This window comes from Adiantum capillus-veneris, chromosome 19 (genome assembly GCF_014529385.1).
Source record: "Adiantum capillus-veneris isolate H3 chromosome 19, ASM1452938v2, whole genome shotgun sequence".
Lineage (NCBI taxonomy): Eukaryota > Viridiplantae > Streptophyta > Polypodiopsida > Polypodiales > Pteridaceae > Adiantum > Adiantum capillus-veneris.
In genome coordinates, this window is record NC_140949.1 from 138,978,615 (window position 1) to 139,003,894 (window position 25,280).

At 43.2% G+C, this 25,280-nt stretch overlaps 1 protein-coding gene across 6 annotated transcripts in view; it reads left to right on the plus strand.

Annotated features, from left to right (window-relative positions):
- The window catches only part of LOC147434954 (spermidine synthase 1-like), an 82,145-nt gene extending 57,479 nt beyond the window's left edge, over positions 1–24,666 (plus strand). The window contains exons 4-10 of one of the 6 annotated variants that reach the window (XM_086491330.1): positions 507–611; positions 721–793; positions 886–957; positions 1,100–1,295; positions 16,927–17,059; positions 17,153–17,219; positions 22,337–22,643. In XM_086491330.1, coding sequence (XP_086347456.1) covers positions 507–611; positions 721–793; positions 886–957; positions 1,100–1,295; positions 16,927–17,059; positions 17,153–17,219; positions 22,337–22,416 — 726 coding nt within the window. In that variant the 3' untranslated portion in view covers positions 22,417–22,643. Of the gene's footprint in view, positions 1–506; positions 612–720; positions 794–885; positions 958–1,099; positions 1,296–16,926; positions 17,060–17,152; positions 17,257–17,339; positions 17,653–22,336; positions 22,644–22,670; positions 22,808–24,408 lie in introns of those variants that run through there. The other 5 variants (XM_086491331.1, XM_086491334.1, XM_086491332.1 and 2 more) reach the window with 5 other exon arrangements.
- The last annotated feature ends 614 nt before the right edge of the window (positions 24,667–25,280 follow it).

Genomic DNA, 25,280 nt, shown 5'->3' on the forward strand with positions numbered 1-25,280 from the left:
CTTTCTTTCAGCTCAGTTGTTTTGAAGTGCCTAAAAGTTTGTTCAGTTTATTCTTTTTTGTTGGCATGTGGTGCCGTCCCATTACACCATCTACCACTCACCCTAGGCAGCAGGACTACCTTCCGGGGAGAGTGGGTGTCTCAAACCAAAACGCGTACTGTAGGTATAACTGCTGCCTTGGTAGCGACTGAAGTTTAGGCCGGGGAAACAAACCGAGATGGGAAAACATTCTTCCTCGACAGGAACATGGGAAGCTGGGTCGAAACCATGGTGTCATTGTCAAAATGAGCCCTAACTGCTTGGATGGCCAGTGGGCTCATTGAAATGACCTTGGGTGCCATCTCGGGGGTCTCAAACTCGATATGATAGCAGCAACAGGGGGAGGGGAGGCAATGGGAGGGTGAAGCAGCAGCAGCCAGCTTTGTTCTTGATTTTTTTTCCTTGGTTATACATAATTATTGAGACATTTCATGAGACTGGCTTACAAAGGGGTAGTGTTTTTGCAGGTGCTGGTTATTGGCGGAGGTGATGGAGGGGTTTTACGGGAGATAAGTCGGCACGACTCAGTCGAACAAATTGACATATGTGAAATAGATGAAATGGTTGTGGATGTATGTGACTTCCAAGAATGCTTTCCCACTTCAATTGAGCATTTGTAATGCAAACATTTACCCCTATCTGAACATTCTGGGGTTTGTATGCTGTGCTGTGTGCTAGCAGGTGTCAAAGAAGTTTTTTCCCCAGCTTGCTGTTGGCTACGAGGATCCAAGGGTGAAGCTTTTTATTGGTGATGGTATGACTTTCTCTTTCTTCTATGAACATGACTAATGAATTCACATGACTTTGTTATGTTGCTTACTTGGTCTAGTGGTGTTTGACTTTCAGGAGCCACTTTTCTTAGAGATGTCTCTGAGGGATTTTATGATGCTGTGATTGTCGACTCTTCTGACCCTATAGGTGGTTTAATTTTTTTTTAATAGATTGACCTCTTTATTTCACTTTCAACTCTTAACGGTTAAATTGTTCCTTTCATACTAGCTGATAGACCACCTTGCCTTCTCTGCAAATCCTTGTATTGAAAAGCATTTTTGACATGCAGGTCCTGCCCAACAACTTTTTGAGAAGCCGTTTTTTGACTTAGTAGCAAGGGCCTTGCGACCTGGAGGAGTTTTATGCACACAGACAGAGAGTTTATGGTTGCACATGCACACCATTCAAGACCTTGCTGCTGTTTGCAAACAAACATTCAAGGGATCTATCAATTATGCTTGGACAAGTGTTCCAACTTATCCAAGGTATGCATATACTGCGACCGTTTCCTGATTACTACCTCTAACAATTTGCCAGGAAGGTAGAAGGAGAGCATGGGCTGAGACAACTCAGTTGAAAATGTGATGTCTGGATGTGTGCGTTGGGGATGTATTATTTGGGGGGCCAAGGAGCTGGGAAAAATAAATATCAACAAATACTTGCATACTGTGTGGAAGGGATTCACATAAAAGAAGTCAAAATAAACCTCTTTGGCCCAAGCCTTGCTGGGTGCATATCAAGCATTTCAGCCCATCCCAAATGTCAGCTGAATTCTTCCTTGCTACATTGTAATGACGGAGTGATTTATCTCATCAATGGCTGTTTTTTGTACAGGATGTTTGCTTAAACATCCTCTATACTGAGTATGTTGTAGTACGGACTGGAACTTAAGTGAGGCGAGGTCTACTTGTTTCACTCTGAACTGTGGTTTAAAACATACCATTCAACAAGTGTAGAACCACTGAATTTGTGATCTCATACTTTTGTGTGTGGATGAAAAGTTAAAAAGAATTTGAGAGTAGTTTCCACATTCTCACAAAGACTGGCAAAAACTAACTTATTATCTTAGGATCTCTACCCGAAACAAAAGATGTAGGCATCCCATAACATCTGACAAATTTGAGAAACGAAACTTTCCATTTGATTGAAACTGGCCATCTGGTGTCTTTGTGCTTGTCATATTTAGCCTCCTGACAAACCATGCCTATAGGCATTAAGGTATCCACGTCACTTGAGTTGAGGCTGAAAGAAGTAAGGCTCAACTGCCTTGAGAGTTGCCATGTCCTGTAAAAGGTGGGTTGTGAGACTTAGTCAACGCCTGCTATCTCAAACTCTTTGTGGCACACAATCTGGTATGCTCGATCCCTTGAGAGAATCCGGAACGAAGGGTCCATTTTGCAAATGCACGTCTTTCTTGGAATTGTCGACGGAGCTACCTATTCGATGGGTAGCATTGATTTAGCTGCACTTTTGTACGAGATTATGGATTATGGATGACAGAGTGGGATCTCTTTCCTCTTTGAAGCAATGGATGTTCTTTGATTTTTTCTCTTCCATCCAAGGATGGAAGATTCAGCTCCAGCTTCAGTAGTCTCTTGTTCATCTGGGTATGCAACAGACTAGGTGCATGTTCGAGTTTGTGTTGGAGTTGACTTTGATAGACAGAGGGGGACAATTCTACCTCCAGAACCACTTCTTGTTTGGTCATTGAACTTCATTATATGAGGTGTAGAGGTGGAGCATACGGTGCTAGATGCTTAGCAGACAGTGATAACAATTTGAGGAGGTTTTGTTGGATTGTAGACTACTATATCTCCATGCTCTCTCTTCACCGATGGTAGCGTGGCCCTACAGATTTGGTCATTCCTTTGCCCATTTGTGACCTTGTCAGTATTTGAGTTGCTGGACAAGTTTGCGATCTCTTATGGGTGGTTTTCTTGGTATATTCTAAAGGATAGTTACAACAATGGGAGTATATGTGTTCTTCCGAGCCTATATGGAGTATGGCATATTGTATTGGATTATACCTAGATGTTTGGTTTTAGCAGATGCAGAGGTGTTCCTATTCTCAGTAGTTCGAGTTTATGAATGGTGTGGTTCTCTTTGAGGCTGGAGTTCTATGAGATTCAAGTTTGCTATTCAATTATAGAGGAAGCAGTGTTACTCTAGGTTGTCTCAAATTTCTTTCTGGGGGTATTTATTCTCTTTCCCCAGCTCTCGGATTTAGCTCCAAAGCTTTTAACAGTGTTTGTCTGTGTGCCGACGTGGGGTTAAGTCAGTTGTTACCTCAGAGCGTACTTTCTAGGATACTTCCGTTTTAGAGGGGGCTTCCAAGTTATTATCTTTAGTTGACTATTGGTGCTCCATTCATCGAGTACCATGCACGGTGTCTTTCAGTCCTTGGTTTCCTTGCCCATTTCTTGTGGCTTTGGATGATGATGCTTTAGCCCACAATGCAGTTAGTATCTTGACGGATTTTTTCTTGAGCCACTTTGGTGGCTGCTTTGTCTTTTGGGATTGTGGTGTGACAATTACTCTTCCCAGTGCATCCGAGCGGTAGTTCGTGGTGCCTTATTGATCCTTGGAGACTGTACTCATCTCGAGAGAATATCTCATGTCACATGCACATGCTTCATTGGCTTCCAGAGCGAGTTTTTCACTTCTTCCTAGATAGGAGTGTCCAGAATCCTACGAGGATTAGTATCGGCAATTTTGTGAGCCTGTTCGCAAGACTTGTATGTCCGAACGATTCTATTAGATTAGGTTTTCTGTCACCAGGAGGTGTATTTTTCCTGTTTCCTTCAATAAATAAGTACTAGATAATTTTATTTATTTTAATATTTACTTGTTTCCAGGGTGTCAGTCTCGTGTGCGCAGTGACATTCTAGTCGTTGGACGCAACTGTGTTCTCTTCCCTTCTCAGTGCTCTGTGTAAAGTTAACAGGTAATTCAAATAGTACCGCCCTCTACGTTGTATAGGCCGGTTAAATGGTTCCATCGACGGGATAGTCACTTTTTCTTCAAAAGGTGCAGCGTGGATTGTTGTGGGTGAAAGCAACACAGAGCTTGTCGTTATGGCAGAGAAGAGAGACCAAGTACCTGAAGAGGGATCTTCCTCATATGGCACAGAGAAAATTCCTTTAACTCTTCAAGAAGAGGACAGGTTGTTTAGGACTCAACTGTGTTGCTGCATGGACATGTTTCAGCAGTTGGCTAACAACCCAAGGATGCAGGAGTTCTTACAAGCTCCGACATAGGGTTTTCAGCCTCCTACACAGAGCATGATTGAGCCGTTGCAGGAAAAGGAGATTTCCAATGCGCAGAGGACTCATGATGCTCAAGGGAAAGCCCGTGTGGTTGAGCAACTAGCGGTGTCAAATGATCCAAAGCAACTTGCTTTAGCTGGACAGGAACCGTTTGTGAATGGTCAAGGGAGTAATGTGAAGAGTGCGTGCGAGAGCGTGTGTGTGTGTGTGCAGCAATGGAGAAGAGAGGAGACACAGGTTTGGGTGGACTCCAAACACAATACTGTTAGGGTTATGAGTCCTTATTCTTTTCGTATAGAATGAATGGTCAATGTTAGTTCCCGGTTAGTCTCCGGCCGCCCAACACTCAGGCGCGGCACATTGGGCTTTACCACCCCAACAACCTCCCACTTAAAGGACAATGTGCCTTTAAGTTGGGGTGATAATGTATATATACATACAATATAGGTAGACTATGACCATGATTATCTACCCAATGCCCATGAGTGCCCGACAATGTGCAAACCGCTCTGAAGGTAAGCCCTTTGTTAGAAGATCAGCAGGATTCTCAATGGTGTGAATTTTGGCAAGCTGCAATCGCTTGTCCTCAAGCAGCTCACGAATGAAGTGATACTTCACTTCCACATGCTTTGTCTTTGCATGGAACACTGGATTCTTTGCCAATTGTATAGCACTTTGGCTATCGCAATGTAACACAGGCATCTCAACATTGATTCCCAAGTCTCGCACCAACCGACCAAGCCATATAGCTTCCTTGCAAGCTTCTGAAGCTGCAACATATTCAGCCTCTGTAGTAGACAAGGTAACACAATCTTGCAAACGAGATCGCCATGAAACTGCACCTCCAGTGAATTCAAAAAACATAGCCTGAAGTGGACCTTCTCTTGTCCAAGTCTCCTGCATAATCTGCATTTGTGTAACCAATGACACATGCTTCCTTTCTTCCAAAGCAAATGCACATGTCTTTTGTATCATTCAAATATCGCATAACCCCTTTCACTGCCTTCCAATGTTTCTTGCCTGGATTTGACATATATCTGCTAACAACTCCCACTGCAAAAGCAATATGAGGACGTGTAGCAATCATAGCATACATCAAACTTCCAACTGCAGATGAATAAGGCACTTTTTCCATTTCAGCCTTTTCCTCTTCAGACTTAGGGCAATCATTTTTAGAAAGTTTCACATATGGAGGCAATGGAGTACTCAATGTCTTCCCCTTCTCCATATTGAAACGCTTGAGCACTTTAGCAATGTACTGAGATTGAGACAAATAGACCAATTTCTTGCATCTGTCTCGCTTAATGCGCATGCCAAGGATATGGTTTGCTTCACCCATGTCTTTCATTTCAAAATTTGCATGTAACTCTGACTTCAAAGCTGAAATCTCATCCCAGCATTTCCCGGCAATTAACATATCATCCACATAAAGGACCAAAATCAACAAACTACTATCTTTAGCTCGCTTAGTGTAGAGGCAATGGTCCATATTGCTACGTTTGTAGCCTTGAGAGAGCATGAACGAGTAGAATTTACGATACCACTCCCTTGATGACTGTTTTAGACCGTAAAGAGTCTTTTCTAACCGACACACCAAGTCTTCATTGCCCTTCTCAACAAAACCTTCTGGCTGCTGCATATAAACTTCTTCTTGAAGATCACCATGCAAGAACGCCGTCTTGACATCTATCTGGTCAAGTTCCATGTCGTCTTTAGCAACCAATGCAAGTACACACCGCAGAGTAGTCATCTTGACAACCGGAGAAAAGATCTCATCAAAGTCAATACCCTGCTGCTGCTTAAATCCTTTAGCAACAAGCCGTGCCTTGTACTTGGGTTTATTATCATGATGTATAATTTTCTTCTTGTACACCCATTTGCATGGTAATGCCTTTTTACCTTTAGGCAACCGAACCAACTTCCAAGTTTGATTCTTATGCAACGAGTCCATGTCTGATTGCATAGCTTTCTCCCACTTCGCCTTGTCATCCATTGACATGGCTTCCTTATAGCAGGAAGGCTCTCCGCAATTTGTCAACATAATGTAGTCCAATGAGGGAGTAAATCTATCAGGAGGCCTTGAAACTCTTGTAGACCTTCTAATAATTGCTTGAGCCGGTTGTCCCTCAACATCTTGTACTACAGGAGGATTTTGCACTTCTTGTCTGACATTAGGCACTTCAGTCCTATTGTGGACAATCCATCTTCTTGGAAGATAACTCTCCTGACCTCCACTGTATGCACAGGCTTCTTATGCATCTTTTCTTCATTGAAGTATACGTCATTGTTGCGAACTATCTTTTTAGCTTCAGGATCCCATAAGCGAAATCCCATCTCGCCAGGATTGCCATAGCCAAGAAATATGTATTTCTTTGACTTAGGAGGCAACTTGCTTCGAAACTCCTTTGGAACATGGCAATATGCTTCACAACCAAAGACTCTAAGATGCTTGTAAGAAGGGGGCTTCCCAGACCAAAGCGCTCAGGTACCTTCTTATCTAAAGCCTTGTTAGGAGATCTATTAATAAGATGGACAGCAGTTGCTAACGCTTCCGCCCAAAATCCATTAGGTTACTCTGCATTAGACAACATGCTATGTAACTTCTCTTGTATGGTATGGTTCATCCTCTCAGCAACACCATTTTGTGGAGGGTTATATGGAGCAGTCAGCTCTCTTTTTATGCCTTTGGAATCACAAAAATTCTGAAAGGCTTTAGTGACATACTCACCACCACTGTCTGACCTTAAGCACTTTACTTTCTTGCTAGACTGATTTTCCACTAATGTCACAAAATTCTGAAATTTTGAAAGAACTTCATCCTTCTTCTTGAGAGGATATACCCACACTTTCCTTGAGAAGTCATCAATGAATGTAACAAAGTACAATGAACCTCCCATGGGTACGTTAGGCATAGGTCCACAAACATCACTATGCACTAACTCTAATGGCTCACTTTTTCGAGTGCTTCCCCTTTTGTGTGGTGACTGTGTTTGTTTACCATAAAGACAATGATCACAAACTGAAAAGTCTGAGAAATTGAAGCCAGGCACATAACCAAAACGAGATAAGATTTTCATTCCCTTTTGAGACATATGTCCTAACCGGCGATGCCACAAAGAAACACTTGGCTGCTCGGTTACACAAATTACATGGTTTTTAACCTTCGATACATGTAGCATGTACAATGTCCCAGACTTTGAATCATGTGCTACTACTAAAGAACCTTTGGTGATGTTCAACGAGCTATCACCAAATGTGCAGTAATATCCTGCGTCATCCAATTGTCATGTACTTATCAAGCTTTTGGTAATCTTCGGCACGTGTCTCACATTCTTGAGCATGAATGAAGAACCATTCTGAAATTTCAGCTGCATATCGCCGACACCAACTATGTCGCAAGCAAAATCATTGCCAAGACGAACACGACCTTTACGAGCTGCATCATATGTACTGAACCATTCTCTGTGAGGAGTCACATGAAACGATACACCTGAGTCAATAACCCAATCCTGTAAAGCATAGTCATCAGTGGTAACCAAAAATGCTGAATCCATGGCAGATGTGAGATAAATGTCTCCATCAGAATCTTCAACAAAAACATTATTGATCTCTTCAATCTTTATACTGCTTTCCTTAGTCTTGCCTTCTTCCGACTTCTTGTCTTTACCTTTCTCTTGTTTCCACTTTCGACAGTCTTTCTTCATATGACCCTTTTTGTGACAATGATAGCACTCAATGTCTTTTCGGCCACGTGATTTGCTACGAGATTTTTCTCTCTGATTCTGCTTGCTCTTGTCTTGTGATCGACCACGAACAATGAGAGCATTGCTAGTACCACGAGAAGTATTAAGATTCTTCCTACTAACCTCTTTAGTGAGCAAACTGTCCTCAACATCAGCACATGTTAAACCATTAGGAGGTGCTGAGTTACTTATGGCTGTTGACTGAAAATTGTGTTGAACTCATTGTGATGGTTGCACATGGGTGTGCCCTCATCCATCTTCAAATCAACTAACTTTTTCAGCCAATAAACCTGTGATGCTCCACTTTGCTTCTCATATAGGTCACATAACTTCTTCCACAGCTCATAACTAGTCTTTTCCATGTTCACATTGAAGTACACATTCTTTGACAAAGTCAGCATGATGGTGGACTTGGCAAGCTCATCCAACTCCTCCCAGTCATACTCATCCATATCCTCAGGCTTTATCCCCTTCATCTTTATCGGTTGGATCTGCTTCTTCTGTACTAAGACATTGTAAATTTGTTTCTTCCAAAATGGGAAGTTAGTGCCATCCAACTTCTCAATGTTGAACAAAGAGTTCTCCGATGATGAAGCCATCACTCGACAAGGAACAAAAGTGATAGATCCGCTCCACTAAAGAAGATGATAGAAAACTTGGAAAATTTCGGCAGAGTCTCCCCTGCAAAACTGACTTCTGAACCCAAAACAAATGTGTACAATGACTGAAACGCTGATCAAAGTGGCTAAATTGGCAAGATAAAATCTCAAAAAACTGTCACTGTCAATGTCTCCAACTCTAGAAGAGTGTCTCTGACCAACTGAACACTGTCAAAGGCATACGCATAAAGATGACAGCAATGCCAACAATGGTGGGTCAACAGATGCACACCAATACTGCACTAACCGCATAAACATACATTCTATGTTGATGCCGAAACTATGGGGATGTCGGGGGCTCGCTCCAAAACCTGTATCACCGAAAGGATCTCCACATTTGAGAATCCCTCAGCTCAATAAAACCTCACTACGACCCTCAACAATAGGCTTTGCATATTTCCATCACAATACATAAACCGCATAAGATCTTACATCAACCACAGAAACCCTTTCTGTAACCGTTGCGGCGGCTTGTCTGATATAACAGACCCTTAAGACCTTACATGAAATATGCATGTGACAGACATTGCAGAAAGAGTCTGCAATGAAAACCTGTACGCAGAAGAACCGACGAGGGTAGACCACCCTGTTGTCTGAACTGAATATCTCTCTAATTATGCAAAATTTGTAGAAACTTCCTTCTGCAAAGTTGTAGACCACGCGAAAACGGTTGGGGTAAGGGGGAATGTTCTGAAATGTGCTGTTTTTACAGGTCAAAACAGATCTGTAAAAATCTGCACCTGTGTACCCTAGACGTGTAGGCAGTCTGAGTGACGTATCTCAAAATTGGTGAGGATTTTGAGAAAACTTTCTTTTGCAAAGTTGAAGAGGACGAAAAACCGGTTAGGAATCGCGGGAATCAACTTGAGTAAAGACGTTTCGGTAGGCCAAAACGGATCTGTAAAAAATTGCTGCAGTTTTTGCTACTTCTCCGCTTGCCTCCCCGCTGAGCTCCAATGGTGCTCCCAATCCTTGAGCTCTGATACCAGTTGAAGAGTGCGTGCGAGAGCGTGTGTGGGTGCATCAATGGAGAAGAGAGGAGACACAGGTTTGGGTGGACTCCAAACACAATAGTGTTAGGGTTATGAGTCCTTATTCTTTTTGTATAGAATGAATGGTTAGTATTAGTTCCCGGTTAGTCTCCGGCCGCCCAACACTCGGACGCGGCACATTGGGCTTTACCATCCCAACATAATGAACAGGCTATGCGTCAGACCCTTCCATTACCTATTACTTATCCTGGTTATTTTGGAGGTGGTTCAGTGTTTCAAGCTATGGTTGGACCTTCCACAGGTTATATGCCAGGGAATGTGTTTGGGACAATGCAAACAGGCATGGGTAACCCTATGTACGCGAACATGGGTGTCCAACCAGGTTTTCAGGGTGCCTATGGCCAGTTTCGAGTGCCTTGAACACAATTTGGTATGGTTGGTTTTTCGCAGCCATACGTACAAAATGCAGATACGACAGGGAAAATAGTGGATGCGAGTGCTGGAATGAACAACCATGGAGCACCACTGTTACAGGCTCATGTCTATGATAATGTGGCTCCTTTGAGTCAGCCTAAAGATTACAGGGAGTGAAGTTTGAAACTTTCAGAGGAACTGAGGACTAATTGAAGGCTTTGACCTTTATACAACAGTTCGATGCAGCTTATGCTGGAGGAAACTTCACGGAATCTTCAAAGATACGCAAGGCTGCCACTTTCTTGAAGGGGAATGCGCTTCAATGGTGGACCGCATTGTTGTTCAAGTCCCAACAACGTGGGTCCAATTCAAACAGCTTTTTGCGCCTGCATGGTTGACAAACACTTTTGAAGTGGATGTGATGACAGAATGGCACGAGCTGAATGCTAAACTGTGTGCGAATCTGGAAGAGTACAATAAACAATTTTGGGCCGCACTGTTGCCAGTCACCTCTTATAGGTTTGTGCCATTGTCAGAACAGATTGAGAAGTACTGTTGCGGATTGCCCAAGAAAATCAGGGACTACTACACAAAGACTACTGTCATGAATATTTTGCAGTTGATTGAGAATGCAAGAGTGGCCAGCAATCTGTCGAAGGGAGATTCCGATGGATTTAATAGCCACAAGAAAGGGTCCCAGGGCAAACAGTTTTCAGTCAAGGGCAATGTTGCAGCAAAGCCTTTTGAGCCTCCCACAAAGAAGCCCTTCACTGAAGAAGGTGATACGTCCAAGAAGTAGTCTAAATCTTCTTCGGGACGAGGACAAGGGCAAAAAAGGCATTTTTCTGGCAAAACTTTTGAAGAAAGGAAAGCTCTTAGGGAGGCCAAGAAATGCTACATTTGTGAACAAGGACATTTTGCAAATAAATGCCCACAGAAGAAGTCACAGGATAAGGATGACAAGTCAGACCATAAAGGGAAGAAGCCAATGCCAAGTGCAGGACTTGTTCCAGATTTGGTTGGAGACCAGCCAAACACAGATGCCACGGAGCTGTGCAGAGCTTGGGGCAAAGTTAGAGACCAGACAGTGCTGGTTTTCTTTGATCGACGAGCCCGTGCAAATTTCATATCACCGGAATTGGCATCAAAGTTGGGCATTCGTGCAGAGGAGATGGTTATGACAGGGGAAGCAGGTTTGGCATGCCCAGGTCATTCAGAGCCCGTTACTCCCATTTAGGGAAGCTTCATCTGCACATTGAGAGCTATGTGGATGCGGAAGAATTTCATATTATGCCACTTGAGGGCTGTGATGTGTTACTAGGTATCCCATGGTGTTACAGGTTGCATGCTATGGTGGATACTTACAACAAAAAGATTACCCTTGTACATAGAGGAAAGACTCATGTCCTTGATGTAAAGCTTAAAGGCGAGTCTGTTTCAACTGTTTTTGCTTCTGCTATTTCATCTGTAATAAAGAATCATCTTTCTGCGTACTTGATCTTTGCAAAAGAAGTACCTCAAGTTGTATCTAATTTGTCTACCTTAGATAAAGACAGGTCAACTTTTTTGAGTGGTTTTAGTGATTGTTTCTCGGACTCTTTGCCAGGGGAGTTACTTCCTGAGAGACCTGAGGATCATACTATAGATCTTGTGCCAGGTTCTAGTCCATCGAATAGACCACCATACAGGGTTAGTGCAGCCCAACAAAAAGAGATTATGAGTCAGGTCAACGAGCTCTTAGAGAAGGGGTTGATTCAGCCCAGTTCATCCTCTTTTTGTTCGCCTGTACTCTTAGTGCAGAAGAAGGATGGTTCATGGCGCATGTGCATTGACTATCGTGCCTTGAATAAGAATACCATCAAGAACAAGTTCCGCATATCGAGGATAGATGACATTCTTGATCGGCTTGAGGGAGCGTCATTGTTTACAAGGATAGACCTAAAGAGTGGTTACCATCAGATACGCATTAGGCCAGAAGATGTCCATAAGACTGCGTTCAGGACAACATTTTGTCTTTATGAGTTTCTTGTCATGCCATTTGGTCTCACAAATGCTCTTGCCACGTTTAATAGAATGATGGACATAATTTTTAGACCACAGAGAAACTTCGTGGGAACCTTCTTTGATGACATGATTGTCTACTTGAAGTCTGAAGAGGAGCATAGGGATCACTTGACTGCAGTTTTCAATGAGTTACGTAACAACAGGCTACTCATTAATGCGAAGAAGAGTGAATTCTTTTTGCAAGAGATTCACTTCCTTGGGCACATTGTTTCAAAGGATGGGGTACGCATGGATCCCGCTAAAGTGAAAGCAATTAGGTCATGGCTAGACTTGAAGTCCGTACATGACATTCGAAGCTTTCTAGGCTTATGTTCCTACTACAAGAGGTTCATCCGAAATTTTGCTGAGATTGCTTCTCCACTCCATGCATTGCAAGGAAAAGGAGTTACGTTCAAGTGGACAACCAAGGAAATTTTAGCGTTCAAACACTTGAAAGAGAAGCTGACCTCAGATCCAGTAATCATTTTGCCAGATCTTTCGAAACCTTTTGTGGTTCAGTGTGATGCGTGTGGCCATAGTCTTGGTGCAATTCTAATGCAGAATGGCCGAGTAGTCGCATATGAGAGCAGAATTCTTTCGAAGACTGAAAGAAACTTGCAAGTCTATGAGAAAGAATTGTTGGCAGTAATTCATGCTCTCACTAGTTGGAAACACTATTTGCTAGGGGCTGATTTTGTTGTCCAAACAGATCATCAAACCTTGCGATATTTTCTCACACAGACGAAGTTGTGTGAGAAGCACATGCGATGGGCAAACATCTTGTCAATGTTTCATTGTCAAATTGTGCATGTGCAAGGGAAAAAGAACGTGGTGGTTGATGCGTTGTCACGAAAGCCCCAAATTTCAGCAGTGTCAATTCCGTACCATTGTGAACTAGACGAAATGAAGACACAATATGCTGAAGATTGAGATTTTGCAAGGATTTATGAGCAGCTTGTTGATGGGCAACATCATGAGCACTATATGCTTAAGAATGACTTTCTCATGCATGGAAAGTTATGCGTTACTAAACAGTTACGGCCAAAGATTTTAATGGAAAGTCATGCTCCACCTTATGTTGGGCATCGTGGAATTGATGCAACAATGAAAGGGGTTGAGGCATTCTTCTACTGGCCAACTTTGCGTCAAGATGTTGACACATTTGTAAGATCATTCTTAGTATGCCAAAAAGTCAAATTTGATAGAAAAAAGCAACCGGGATTGTTGCAGCCATTGTCGATCCCTGATAGGCCATGGGAAAGCATAGCAATGGACTTTATCTTTGATCTTCCAAGGACGCAAACAAGCAATGATGGGATTTTGACTATCATTTGTAGGTTCAGTAAGCAGGTCCATTTCATTCCTGTGAGGAAGAAGATAAAGCCAGAACACATGGTCAAGATATTCATGAGCAATATCTTTAAATATCATGGGATGCCTCAGTCAATTGTCAGTGACAGGGATCCACGTATGACGAGTCTTTTCTGGAAGGCATTGTTTGAGAACATGGGCACTACGCTAAAGTTCTCTTCTTCGTTTCATCCGCAAACTGATGGCCAGTCAAAAGAGGCAAATTCTACTGTCATCGACTTGCTCAAATGGTATGTGTCAAAGCACAAGGCAACTTGGGAACACCATCTTCCATTGGTTGAATATGCTTACAATAACACTGTGCATATGTCAACAGGTAAGGCACCATTTGAGATAGTGGAAGGAGGGAAGAAAGTCCCGTCCATTTTGCAGACCAAGGACAAGATATTTGAGGCAGACAAGTATGTGCAAGATATGGATGAAACATACAGGAAGATAAAGATTGCTCTTGAGAAGACTGAGGCTAAGCAAAAGAACTTGTATTTTGACTTGGTGATTGGGTGCTTTTGCGCTTTGAAAAAGCCAGGTTAAGGAAAAGGAAAGGCAAGGAACGTTTGTTTCCTAAGCTCAGTATGCGATATTATGGTCCTTTTTAGATTTCAGAAAAGATCAGCGATGTAGCTTATAGGTTGAAGCTACCAGAAGGCTAGAAAATACATAATGCTTTTCACGTCAGCCTTCTAAGACCCTTTGTTGGTGATGTGCTAGAGAATATGCTTGATGAGGAACAACCTGAAGTGGAAGAGTTGGATGAAATCCTTGTTCCTGAACAGATATTGGCACATAAAGAAAGAAAGGTTAGAGGAAAGGTTGCAAGACGCTATTTGGTGAAGTTCAAGAACTATCCATCGTTGGATGCCAAATGGATGGAAGAGTCTGAATGGTTGATTCACCTCAGCTATTGCAATTGTATCTTGAAGCCTTTCAGATGGAACCCACAGTGACTTGATGTAGCCTTTTCTGGAGCAAGGCAAGAGCATGGTTCATGATGCTCAAGAGAGTAGTTAAGCAATTGTATCTACTCTTTCCATACAGAATTTAGCTAGAGAAGTTTGTGCTTGAGAGTACACTAGAAGACTTCTATGCTTAATATATGTGTCGTAGCCAGGTTGGTGGGATTGTTTAATCGTCCAACGCTACATTTTCGGAAGCATGTATATCTTGGATTCCAATCATAGAAATGTGTGATATCAAGAGATACCGCATGTATTATTGGCATGCAAGCGAGGTCGCTTGCAGTATTTCAAGGGTGGGGTGTGTCACCAGGAGGTGTATTTTTCCTGTTGCCTTCGATAAATAAGTACTAGATATTTTTATTTTTTTTAAATTTTTACTTGTTTCCTCGGGACCCTTGAAAAGGTGCAAGTGGACATTGCATGGCCAATATGAAACGACTGCGGCCGAATAGGTTTCTCACATCGGGAGTCTGGGTCGGTCAGTCAGGGACTGGTCGGGCCAGTTAGCACTGAATTCTGATGAGTATGGAAGCCTGTGCCCGCCAAACGAAATCTGGGCCACTCGGAAAGTCACTTACAACTTTATAAGTGAGTGGGAACTAGGGAATTAAGTCAAAGGGGCAAATTGGACACTTGGCAGGAAGAGAGCAGCCTGCAGGACACCTCAGCAAGAGGAGGCGCCCATTTGAGGCTGGGGGTTGTTTTTTGCTCAATAAGTGACCTAGAGTGTGTGTGTGAGTAGTGGGTGTAGGTCTACAGCTTTAATGGAAAGCTTGCCTTCTCCTCTGTCTCATGTAGCGCGATGATTTGCTCTCGTGCATCTCTCTCTCCCCTTTGGCACATATGGTAGTGCCCCACTAGTTGGGCTACTCAGATGAACATGTACAGTTCTGGGGGTTTATGCGCGTTTGCCAAGGCAAGAGCCTTCTGAACAGGAATCGGATTAGGTAATTGCTAATCCCCCACAGGTACGTGTAGTTCCATCGCGAAAGATTGCGAGTTTGGAGAGTTTCTCGCGCGAAAACTTGTCCAATTCACAGCGGAACTGTCCCATTGTGTGCGGGAGCCCTTGGGACACGCGTAGGCGTGTTCGCTCCGCTAAAAACGATCCGAAACAGCGAATTACAGCCTGCTGTGTTTTTCTGCAGGTTTAGGGTTTCGCACCTAAACTGCAAGGGTACCCACCCGGCAGGTTGGCATGAGACATGACCCATGTTCCTAGGGTTACTCGGGGCGAGAGTATCACTAGGAGATGTATATTTCATGTTGCTTTCTTTAAATATGTACTACATATTTTTTATTTTTTTATTACTTGTTTTCCCAAGAACCCTTGAAAAGGTGCAAGTGAACATTGCATGGACAATGTAAAACGGCTACTGCCGAACAGGTTTCTCACATCGAGAGTCTAGGTCAGTCAGTCTGGGATTGGTCGAGCCAGTTAGCACTGAATTCTGATGAGTATGGAAACTTGCCTTCTCCTTTGTCTCATGTAGCGCGATGATTTGCTCTCGTGTATCTCTCTCCCCCATTTTGCACATATGGTAATGCCCCACTAGTTGGGCTACTCAGATGATCATGTACAGTTCCGAGGGTTTTATGCGTGTTTGCCAAGGCAAGAGCCTTCTAAGCAGGAACCGGATTAGCTAATTCCTAATCCCCCACAAGCACGCACCGTTCCATCGTGAAAGGTTGCGAATTTGGAGAGTTTTCTCGCATGAAAGCTCGTCCAATTTACAAAGGAACTGTCCCATTGCGTGTGGATGCCCTTGGGACACGCGTAGACGTGTTCGTTCTACTAAAAACGATCCAAAACAGAGAATTACAGCCTGCTCTGTTTTTCTACAGGTTTAGGGTTTCGTACCTAAACTGCAAGGGAACACTAAGGGAGCCTCGAGAAGCCTCGAGACTTGTGGGTCCACCGTCCCATTTGGGATTACAAAATGAAGTGCAAACGCCTTTTCCAAACTTGAGCACAATCACCTAGTCCCACTCCCATTGTAAAAAGAGAGAAAAGCGAGGAGGCTGACACTCGCTATGAGAAGGGAGAGTGTATCTCCTTGGGGCTGAAAAGTACCAGATAGGGCCCACTGCCTCTGTAGAGATGGTAGCCACTGGCAGAGGCTCAAGGCTCAAGTCTCTCTCTCTCTCTCTCTCTCTCTCTCTCTCTCTCTCTCTCTCTCTCTCTCTCTGTGCTCTGTGCGCTGTAAATGGTGCCCAGTCTCCCAGCTTGTCGGCCTGCAAACTTTTCCCTTCTATAGCGTGAAAAACACCCACAGTAATAAATGTGAGGCTCCCAATTTGGGCCTAAACTAAAGGGGGGAAGTTGGAGTATGGTTTCTGGTAGCAAACTGGTTTTTCTTACGTTTTTTAAATGTTTCGAATATAATAGTATTTGAGATCAGGGAAAAACCATAACACGGACCTGCATGGAAATGCACAGTGCACCCACACACATGCAGGCTCTCATGTTTTGTGGATTTTAATGTTTCGAATATATAGTATTCGAGATCAGGGAAAAACCATAACACGCACCTGCATGGAAATGCACAGTGCACCCACACACATGCAGGCTCTCATGTTTTGTGGATTTTAATGTTTTATCTAATGGTTTAAATTGTGCCAAATCCTTAGCAGCATTTCAAACTAGATGGTTGTGTACTCTTATCTTGCAGTGGTGTAATTGGGCTTATGCTCTGCTCAACGGAAGGTCCAGCAGTTAACTTCCGCCAACCTGTTAATCCCATAGAGAAACAGAAGAGTGCCAGCAAAGGGAAGTGTCGGCCTCTGAAGTACTACAATTCGGAGGTTAGCTCAAGCTGTTGCTATCCTTCCTGAGAGCTTTGAACTTGAAGATGTTTTAAAAATCTGACGTTATATTTCATGTTTGTACGCTTTCAGATGCATACGGCCGCATTCTGCCTGCCACAGTTTGTCCGGATGTTATTGGAACCCGTGATATTTTCAGGTGCTTAGCTGTTTCTTCTGCCACAAGACTTCCTAGGGTATGCTTGCCTTTTGTATTCTTCCTTGGATTGCGCCGTTTTCTCTTGATGCCCTAGTGATTCTCTTTCTTTGTTTGATCCAGTATATTAATGATAAGCTTCTATGTGATCCGATAGACAAATGATACATGCTCCAGGTGTTCCTTTTTGCCAGCTTGGATTTTAGCACAAGCTTATACCATGTGAACCTACAGTTAATCCTGTAAACTTATCATTTTGGGGGGTTGGCATCATTATCTTCTTTATAGTGATAGTAATAAACCACATGGCACATTTAGTGGTGTATATTTAAGCTGTTATGAGCATTCAAGGGCGAAATCATTGGATTTCTGACGCATTTGTAACAAATCAGACTTTTTTCCATAAGAGATATAACATTTGAGTCTTTTTGACAGAGTTTTGAGCTTCAAATGAAATCAAACCAAGTCTGCGTTGCGACTGTAATTGTTTTGGCTCACTATCACCACACGCGATACCGACTGAACACACGTGGTTTTGTTACCTCGGTATCTAGAGATGACGACTGTATGAGCTGTTGGTCCACAAGTTTCATGGGATTTTGGAGTCGTGTGAAGTCATATAAGCTGGTGGAACAGGCTCTTTAACGGTTAAATCTCGTACTTTGCAGTGGTTATGGCTCTTTAATTTTTGGTTGGTGATTTTTGTTAGGTATAATATCTTTGTACAAGTGCCAAGATAGGTGTGCGAGCATTCTCTCTCTCTCTCTCTCTCTCTCTCTCTCTCTCTCTCTCTGTGAGAGATCCACATTGCCGTTTGGAACTGTAATGGGTATCTATGGACACATCCAGAGAGGCTTGATGAGGAGGAGAGGTGATCCATGGCCTATGCGACACGAGGAAATCCACATTGCGGTTTGGAATTTCAATGGGGATCTATGGACACATCCAGAGAGGCTTGAGGAGGTGGTGAGAGGACGGGACCTCATTCTCTTGACAGAGGCACATGAGAGCCCAGGGCGAAGCCTATCGAGGATTCATGGCTTTTAATGGGAGTCCTCACATTGAGGGAGTCCTTGTCAGCACACTACACCAGGATCGGGAGGGGTGGCTATACTCTTTAAAAAGGGACTCTAGAGTAGGATACAGATTGCTGCATGCGACCTGCAGGCCCGTTACCTTTGGATTCGCCTTGAGCTATCACGGGACAAGATTATCTACATTGCTCAGTGCTAGTTCTGTCCCTCATGCTCCATATTTGCTACTACATGACAAAGAGGGATGGGGAAGAGAGACCATCCCCATACACACGCTTGTCAGATGAGATTATGGAATACTTTACACTTATGGAAGTCTTCCTCATGAGAGACTTCCTCGTGGGAGACTTCAATGCCAAAACATATGACGGGTGGGAGACATACGACACATAGGATTTGGTGGCGTTACACGTCACACAGGAGGATGCTACCATGAGAGATTTAGCAGACAACCCACATCTCAGAGTACAACTATCATTAGGCTGTCAACACCGTCTCGATTTTTATAACGGGATGGCCTAGTGACCCACTTTAGGAGGGTTGCCATGCATACCACGTAGAGTTACTATTGTGGATTACATCATGGGATCTAGAGAGGCCACCCACATGCTGAGCTCTTTCACCATCCGGCCCATACCAATTGGAACGACCACACCTATCTTGCACTCTCCCTCATTGGAGATGCTATACCTTCCATATCCATGACATGCCCCCCACACCATGATCCATTTCATACGAGCTAGTTCCCTTGTAGTCTGTAGAGGTCGAGAAGGGACTCCTTTTACTCCACCCTACTACGCCACTACCCATGCTCACCTCTCACATCACATCTATCCTTCAAACATTGGCCATTAGCTCTTTCCTGCACACCACCCACACATGCCACACTTCCCCACCACGAGGGATTATTCCACATAATAGTTGTTATGATGATGACTGTAGAGACCTTTACCGTTAATTATGTGCGTAGTGGACGTGTGGGAGATCACTGATCGAGAAGCCAAACGCCGATGAAGATACTCACACGCCGAAAGCGGTGAGCTTTCGAGGAGGCACAAGAGCTAGAGCTATACCGCTTATACACGAGCATGGACAATGCCACAACATGGCATGCCCTTCGAGGGCCACGCCCGATTACTCCAATTGAGGACCCACAAGTATGGCACGATTATGCAAAGAGACTATGAGGTACCAAGCCAGCCTCCGATTTCACAGCCACCCGGACCTCGACCCACAAGCTCTTCTTTCTTCACATTAGAGATGGTCAAGAAAGCAATTTATCGCCTATAACACCGTCGGTCTTCAGATTATACATGATTACAAGTAAGCACCTCATTTACGCAGCTGCCACTCTAGCCTTGTTGATTGCACATGTATTCAACCGGGCCATAGGGGAGGGCTTTCTAGAGGAGTGGACACGACACACCATTGTGCCAACCCACAAATCTGGGACACCTTGGACCCAGGGGATTACAGGACTATCATGATTGGCCATACAATGGCAAAACTATATGGTGCAATACTGAGGGCCTATGGGATCCTGGCATCTCCACCATCGACCACTCATTCTGTGTTGCATCATTAATGGGGCAAAGGTGCGGTAGAAGCAGCTTTATTGCAGCTTTGTGGACTTACCTGACACAATCGTGCGTGAGAGGCTCTCTTGATGACTTCAGAGTCCAGGGATACTATTAGAGTATTAGAGATGATATGGGCCATCTATGCTTTCTATGAGAGAGTGAGTCCCGTGGGAGAGGCTCTTTTGACGACTTCAGAGTCCAAGGATACCATCAGAGATGATATGGGCCACCTATGCTTTCTATGAGAGAGTGACTGGGAGAGTTCGTTGTCCAGGTGGCTTGTTAGAGTCCATTGATAGCACCATTGGTGTTAAGCAAGAATGCCCCCTCTCCCTGATCCTCTTTGGAGTCTACATGGACGAGATCTTTGACTACATCTTACGAGCGGGAGGGGAAGGAGCGGGGCAGGAGCTAACTTATCAGGTACTCCAGCCCACATTATGCTATATGCTAATGACATTGTTTTTATGTCGAGAGTCACCAGAGGGTCTACAAAGCCATTTGAGAACCTTGGATGAGTTTTGTACATAGGATTGACAATGAACCTTGGGAAGACCAAGGTCATGATCTTCCACACCTCCAAGTCAGTTTGGCGAGGAACCACATTTACAACAGCTAGAGGTACAATCGAGGTGGTCACCTCCTATGTCTATATGGGAGTGAGCTTCACTAGCAGACATGGCCCCTTCTCTAAGGGTTAAGTTGCCATTGACAATCTGACCCGTGGAGATGCAGCTATGGCCATGTTAGAGCGGAGATGTCATTATGCACACTTTCAGGAGCCCTGTACGAAGGGGTGGCTATACATTAGTCACCCTAGCCTTGATGTACGCAACAACAATGTGGGCACCCGGGTTGATAGATAGCCAGTGGGCATGGATCGAGAGACCATAGGTATATATGATCTCTCGCTTCTTTCGAGGCAAGCACACAGTGCCACAAGATATCATCAAGGTAGAAATTTCTGCCCCCCCCCCCCCCCAAACTCCCCAAAAAAAAAAAAAAAAACATGGTAGTGGAGGCACTCTTTGAGACGGTCTGCCTTATCGAGAGAGTGAGAGAGCTCCCGATTGACTGACTCACACGACGAGCATTTGAGTCAGCCATACAGATAGCAGAGTCTAGTTATGACAGAGCTTGGTACACCCAGGTCAAAGCATGATTCGGAGCACACGGCCTTGATCTTGAGAGCTTGCCACCTTTCTAATATGACCTTAACTCACCCTAAGGTCATCTCTCAGAGAAACATAGTGCTCCGAGTGGATCTTTGTCAGCTATATATCAGACAGACTTGGATCACATCTCCCTTTGAGTAGAAGATGTCACACTACAAAGATCATTTCCTTCCATACTCGAGGACGGGTTTATACAACGACCACACTACATGGACACCTACATGCCAAACAACTCACCGGCAGCGATTGGCCAGCTCAGAGTATCATCACACAAACTAGAGAAAGAGGTGGCGGGAGCTCATGACATTCACGGGAAGGAGAGAGTCTGTCAAGTATGCAGAGAGGTGGTGGAGAGTGAGGAGCATTTTATTTGTGATGTAGAGCTTATGATGATATTAGAGGCAGATATGAGTCATTATTTAGAGGACAACCCACCGTCTGCGAGATCATGCACTCTCGAAATCAGAGATTGTTGGCTAGAGGTACAGAGGCATAGAGATACATTTCTGTAGCCACATACAAAGACACAGGTTTTGGGGGGGAAGGACAGTCACATCTTACAGATTTTTTGTAGAGGACCACACCTCCTTCACTCCCAGATCCACCGAGGGGAGTGACTCTCTAGCAGATTGAGATGAGCGGGCCAGACGACATTTGAGTGTTACCCGCTGCTGGCCCCCACGAGATCCAGACCTGAGAGCGTCGAGCTGCTGAGGAGGGATGAGCCCAGATGATGGCTCACCCGGTTGCGTTCATTCGAGTAGCCCTTGCTCTCGATCCTCCCATGTACCACATTTTACACCCCCCTATTCGCACAGGTCAGAGCTAGCTAGCTTGATGCATCTGCATGGTTGTACTACCTTGAGCAAATAGACACGCACACATCCCTAGTACTAGAGCTCTATCCCCTCCCCCCCCCCCCCCCCCCCCCCCCCCCAACCCCGATCCCATCATGTACCAAGGTTTTCTCTTTATTTTGTACCAGTAGATGTTAAAATATATATATTTATATATATCACACACACACACACACACACGTGCGCGTGCACACACACACACACACACACACACTTGGTCACTTTAATTTAGCTTTGATTGCTTCTTTTCTTTGACCATTATGGCACTGTTGATAAGTATTGCTTTTGTTCACTATCCTGTAGCTTTTATGTTTTCAATATGCTTGATAGAGATGATGGGTATATTGTCTTTTGTATAATTACCATGGGTATTTTACCTTGGTAGTTGGGAGAATCTGGCTCTATGATGCATGATGTAACTGATGGATATAATATTGTGCAACTACCATAACCTTGTGGTGGTTTGCCTTGCAGTTGCTGCTACCCTTCTTTATGCTTTACTTATTGAAGCTACTTACCCTCCAAGAAATTTAACAGGGCTTATGAATAGTTAAGCCATGTGGGACCCTCCCCCTTGGTTGAGCTAAGTGGGAGTTGGATGAGATTTTAATGCTCTCAACTTCCCAATGCCGGGTCCTTCCCCTGTTATACCTGGGATTTGCTGCGATTTTGCATGTTCTTTTGCCCCTTTCACTCTTTGTCTGAACTCAGAGATGTATCCTCTTTCCCGATTTGTTGATGGGCTGCTCCCTTTGTTGTGCTAATACTATTCTTTTTCGCTCATGCTGTGTGTACTTGAGTGACGTAGGTCCTGTTGCCGACTCAGATACCCATCTCGTTTGATGTGCCAACTGGCCTCCCCTATGGATGATACAAACCAAGGTTGCTTGAGAGGATGGCTCCCAGCTAGAATCCTCTTACATGATGCTGCAACCAAGGGTGAAGGTTCTCTGTTGCCCTCACTTAGCCTTGCATTACTTTTTGGTAATTTGAATGTGAGGAGTACTGTGCATCTCTTGCTATTGCTTAACATTTTCCACTTTTACAATGAAGCTTGTTGGGATTATTGCAGCTTCTCAGGTCTTAGACTCGCTTAGCCTTGCAGTAATGCCTAAGTTGAATGAGTATGATGGTAATTGTGCATCTTGATTGTGCATCTTTATTGAGAGAGTGAGAAGGGATATGGGATGTTATGCTATGGCAAATGTTCTCTGGGAGCTTGCTGGATTCACCACCTCTTCATAGTTTTTTTCAAAACCCATTGGTGTTATAGTTATTTTTAGCATGCAATTTGACTTTTCATAATGGGAAACTTTTATCTCTGATGCTTATGTGGCTTACTTGCCATGATGATTTTATTGCTTATCTGAAATAGATGTCTGCTTTTCTGATGGTTGAATATTATACTTTGTGTGCTACATTTTTTTTTTTGCTTTCATAGCTTTGTTGATTGAAATCTGTTGAAATCTTTGTTGCTGTTGAATTTAATTGTTTCAACTACTTGAGTTGTATCTTGACGTTTTGCTTAAAAAGAATGATAATTTAGTAGGATATGATGTATCTACAATTATGCCACAAATGTTTTAAGGCTAAAGTAAAAAAATTTGGGAAGGATAATATCTTTCTAGGTGATGGGTTGTAGAATTTTGAAGTACTTATTACCATAGTAGTTTCTTTTGGGCATACTGTATCACTAGCATAATTAGTGTAAAATTGGAATGGGGCTACATTCTTTAAACTGGTTTTTTAATTGAAAAAACACATGCCTTTAAACAAAGGCATGATGAGAAGAGGAATGCTCAGCCATCTTTAATGACAGTAAATGTATCATGCTGACAATGGTGAGGTTTTGGTTTGATTCTAACTTGATATGGGAAGATAATTGGCTATGTTCTGCTGAAACAAACCTGTAATATCTAAAAAATGCTGTTTCTATGAGAGTTACTACTGTTAATTGAGACTTACTGCTGATTCTTTGCATTCATTAAAAAATCCAGATTTTTAAACATATTAGCCCTTAAAATTTGTGTATTACCGTGGATATAGGACTTGATATACCAAGTCCAACTTAATTTTATGATAAGAATCCCTAAAATAATGCACACTATAAGATGGATGCATTGGATGCAATCACTTCTGGTTGTGATTGGGTATTTGGATAGCTTTACCTTTGTTTAGGCATGGTATGACTTTGATTTAAAAACTGAATATAGTTTTCTTAAAAACATTGGATGGAATGTTCAACACAAACACACACACACACACACACACCCCTTACATCGGTTGACCTTGAATTGTTGCATGATCAATAACACACTGATATATATTGGTCGGACACCAAATATGTATCATGGATATATAGGAAATCCATGTACATACAATCTTACATTGGTTGATCTTGAATTGTTGCATGATCAATAACACCACTGACATATATCTACCGGACAACAAATATGTATCTTGGATATATAGGAAATCCATGTACATATACACTTCATCTTCTCATGATGATTCTAATAATTTGAATTTTGATACACGTGGTGCAGAAAAATCTTGTATAAGGGAACGCCAAGTCCACCGGCTTTGTTGACGATTCAGACACTACAAATGATGTTTAACCTTCAAGGTCTATCCATAAGGACTACCTTGTAGTTGAAAGGGAGTGCTATTACTTGTATTGGCAATGTACTCATGTGGCATGATTTGTAATAGTGATGGGCTTCTTTACCACTCCAATATGGTTGTTGTCTTGATCACTTGGAAGAATTTAAGTTTTTTTTAATTGAAAAAACTTCATTAATGTAGTGGGATAGATGTAATTGGCGTAACAAAATTCACCCTCGTTAAGTCCCGATGTCCCACGATGTGAAAGGGCCTTAATATACCCCACTAAAGTAAGGATTGATGGCACCTCTACTAGCTATGAAGAGGTTGCTAAGCGATGGCTATGTGCAATGAATTTAAAGCACCGTATGCAGATGATATATCGATATGTATAAAATAAATAGAAATCAACAAGCTGCTACACACATTTGCTCCCTTTGTTTGTAGCCACATCGTAGTTTTTTGCACCCTCTTCAGGGAGCGTGCATGTCTATATACACACACACACACACAAACTCTCTCTCTCTCTCTCTCTCTCTCTCACACACACACACACACACACACACACACACACACACACACACACACACACACACACACACACACACGTGCATGCGCGTGCACACACAAATTAGCACCGCAGAAAAGTCTATTAAAGTCCTAAGGAGGAGATGTTTGCAACCTTAGGTCTCGATCCCTATTAAAACAAGGAAGTTATATGGTTAATCAACAGTGATGGTACTCATATCTTTAGCGAATTTTTGGTCTATCAAGTATTCCACCATATATTTGCTCCGCGTAAATATATCTAGGA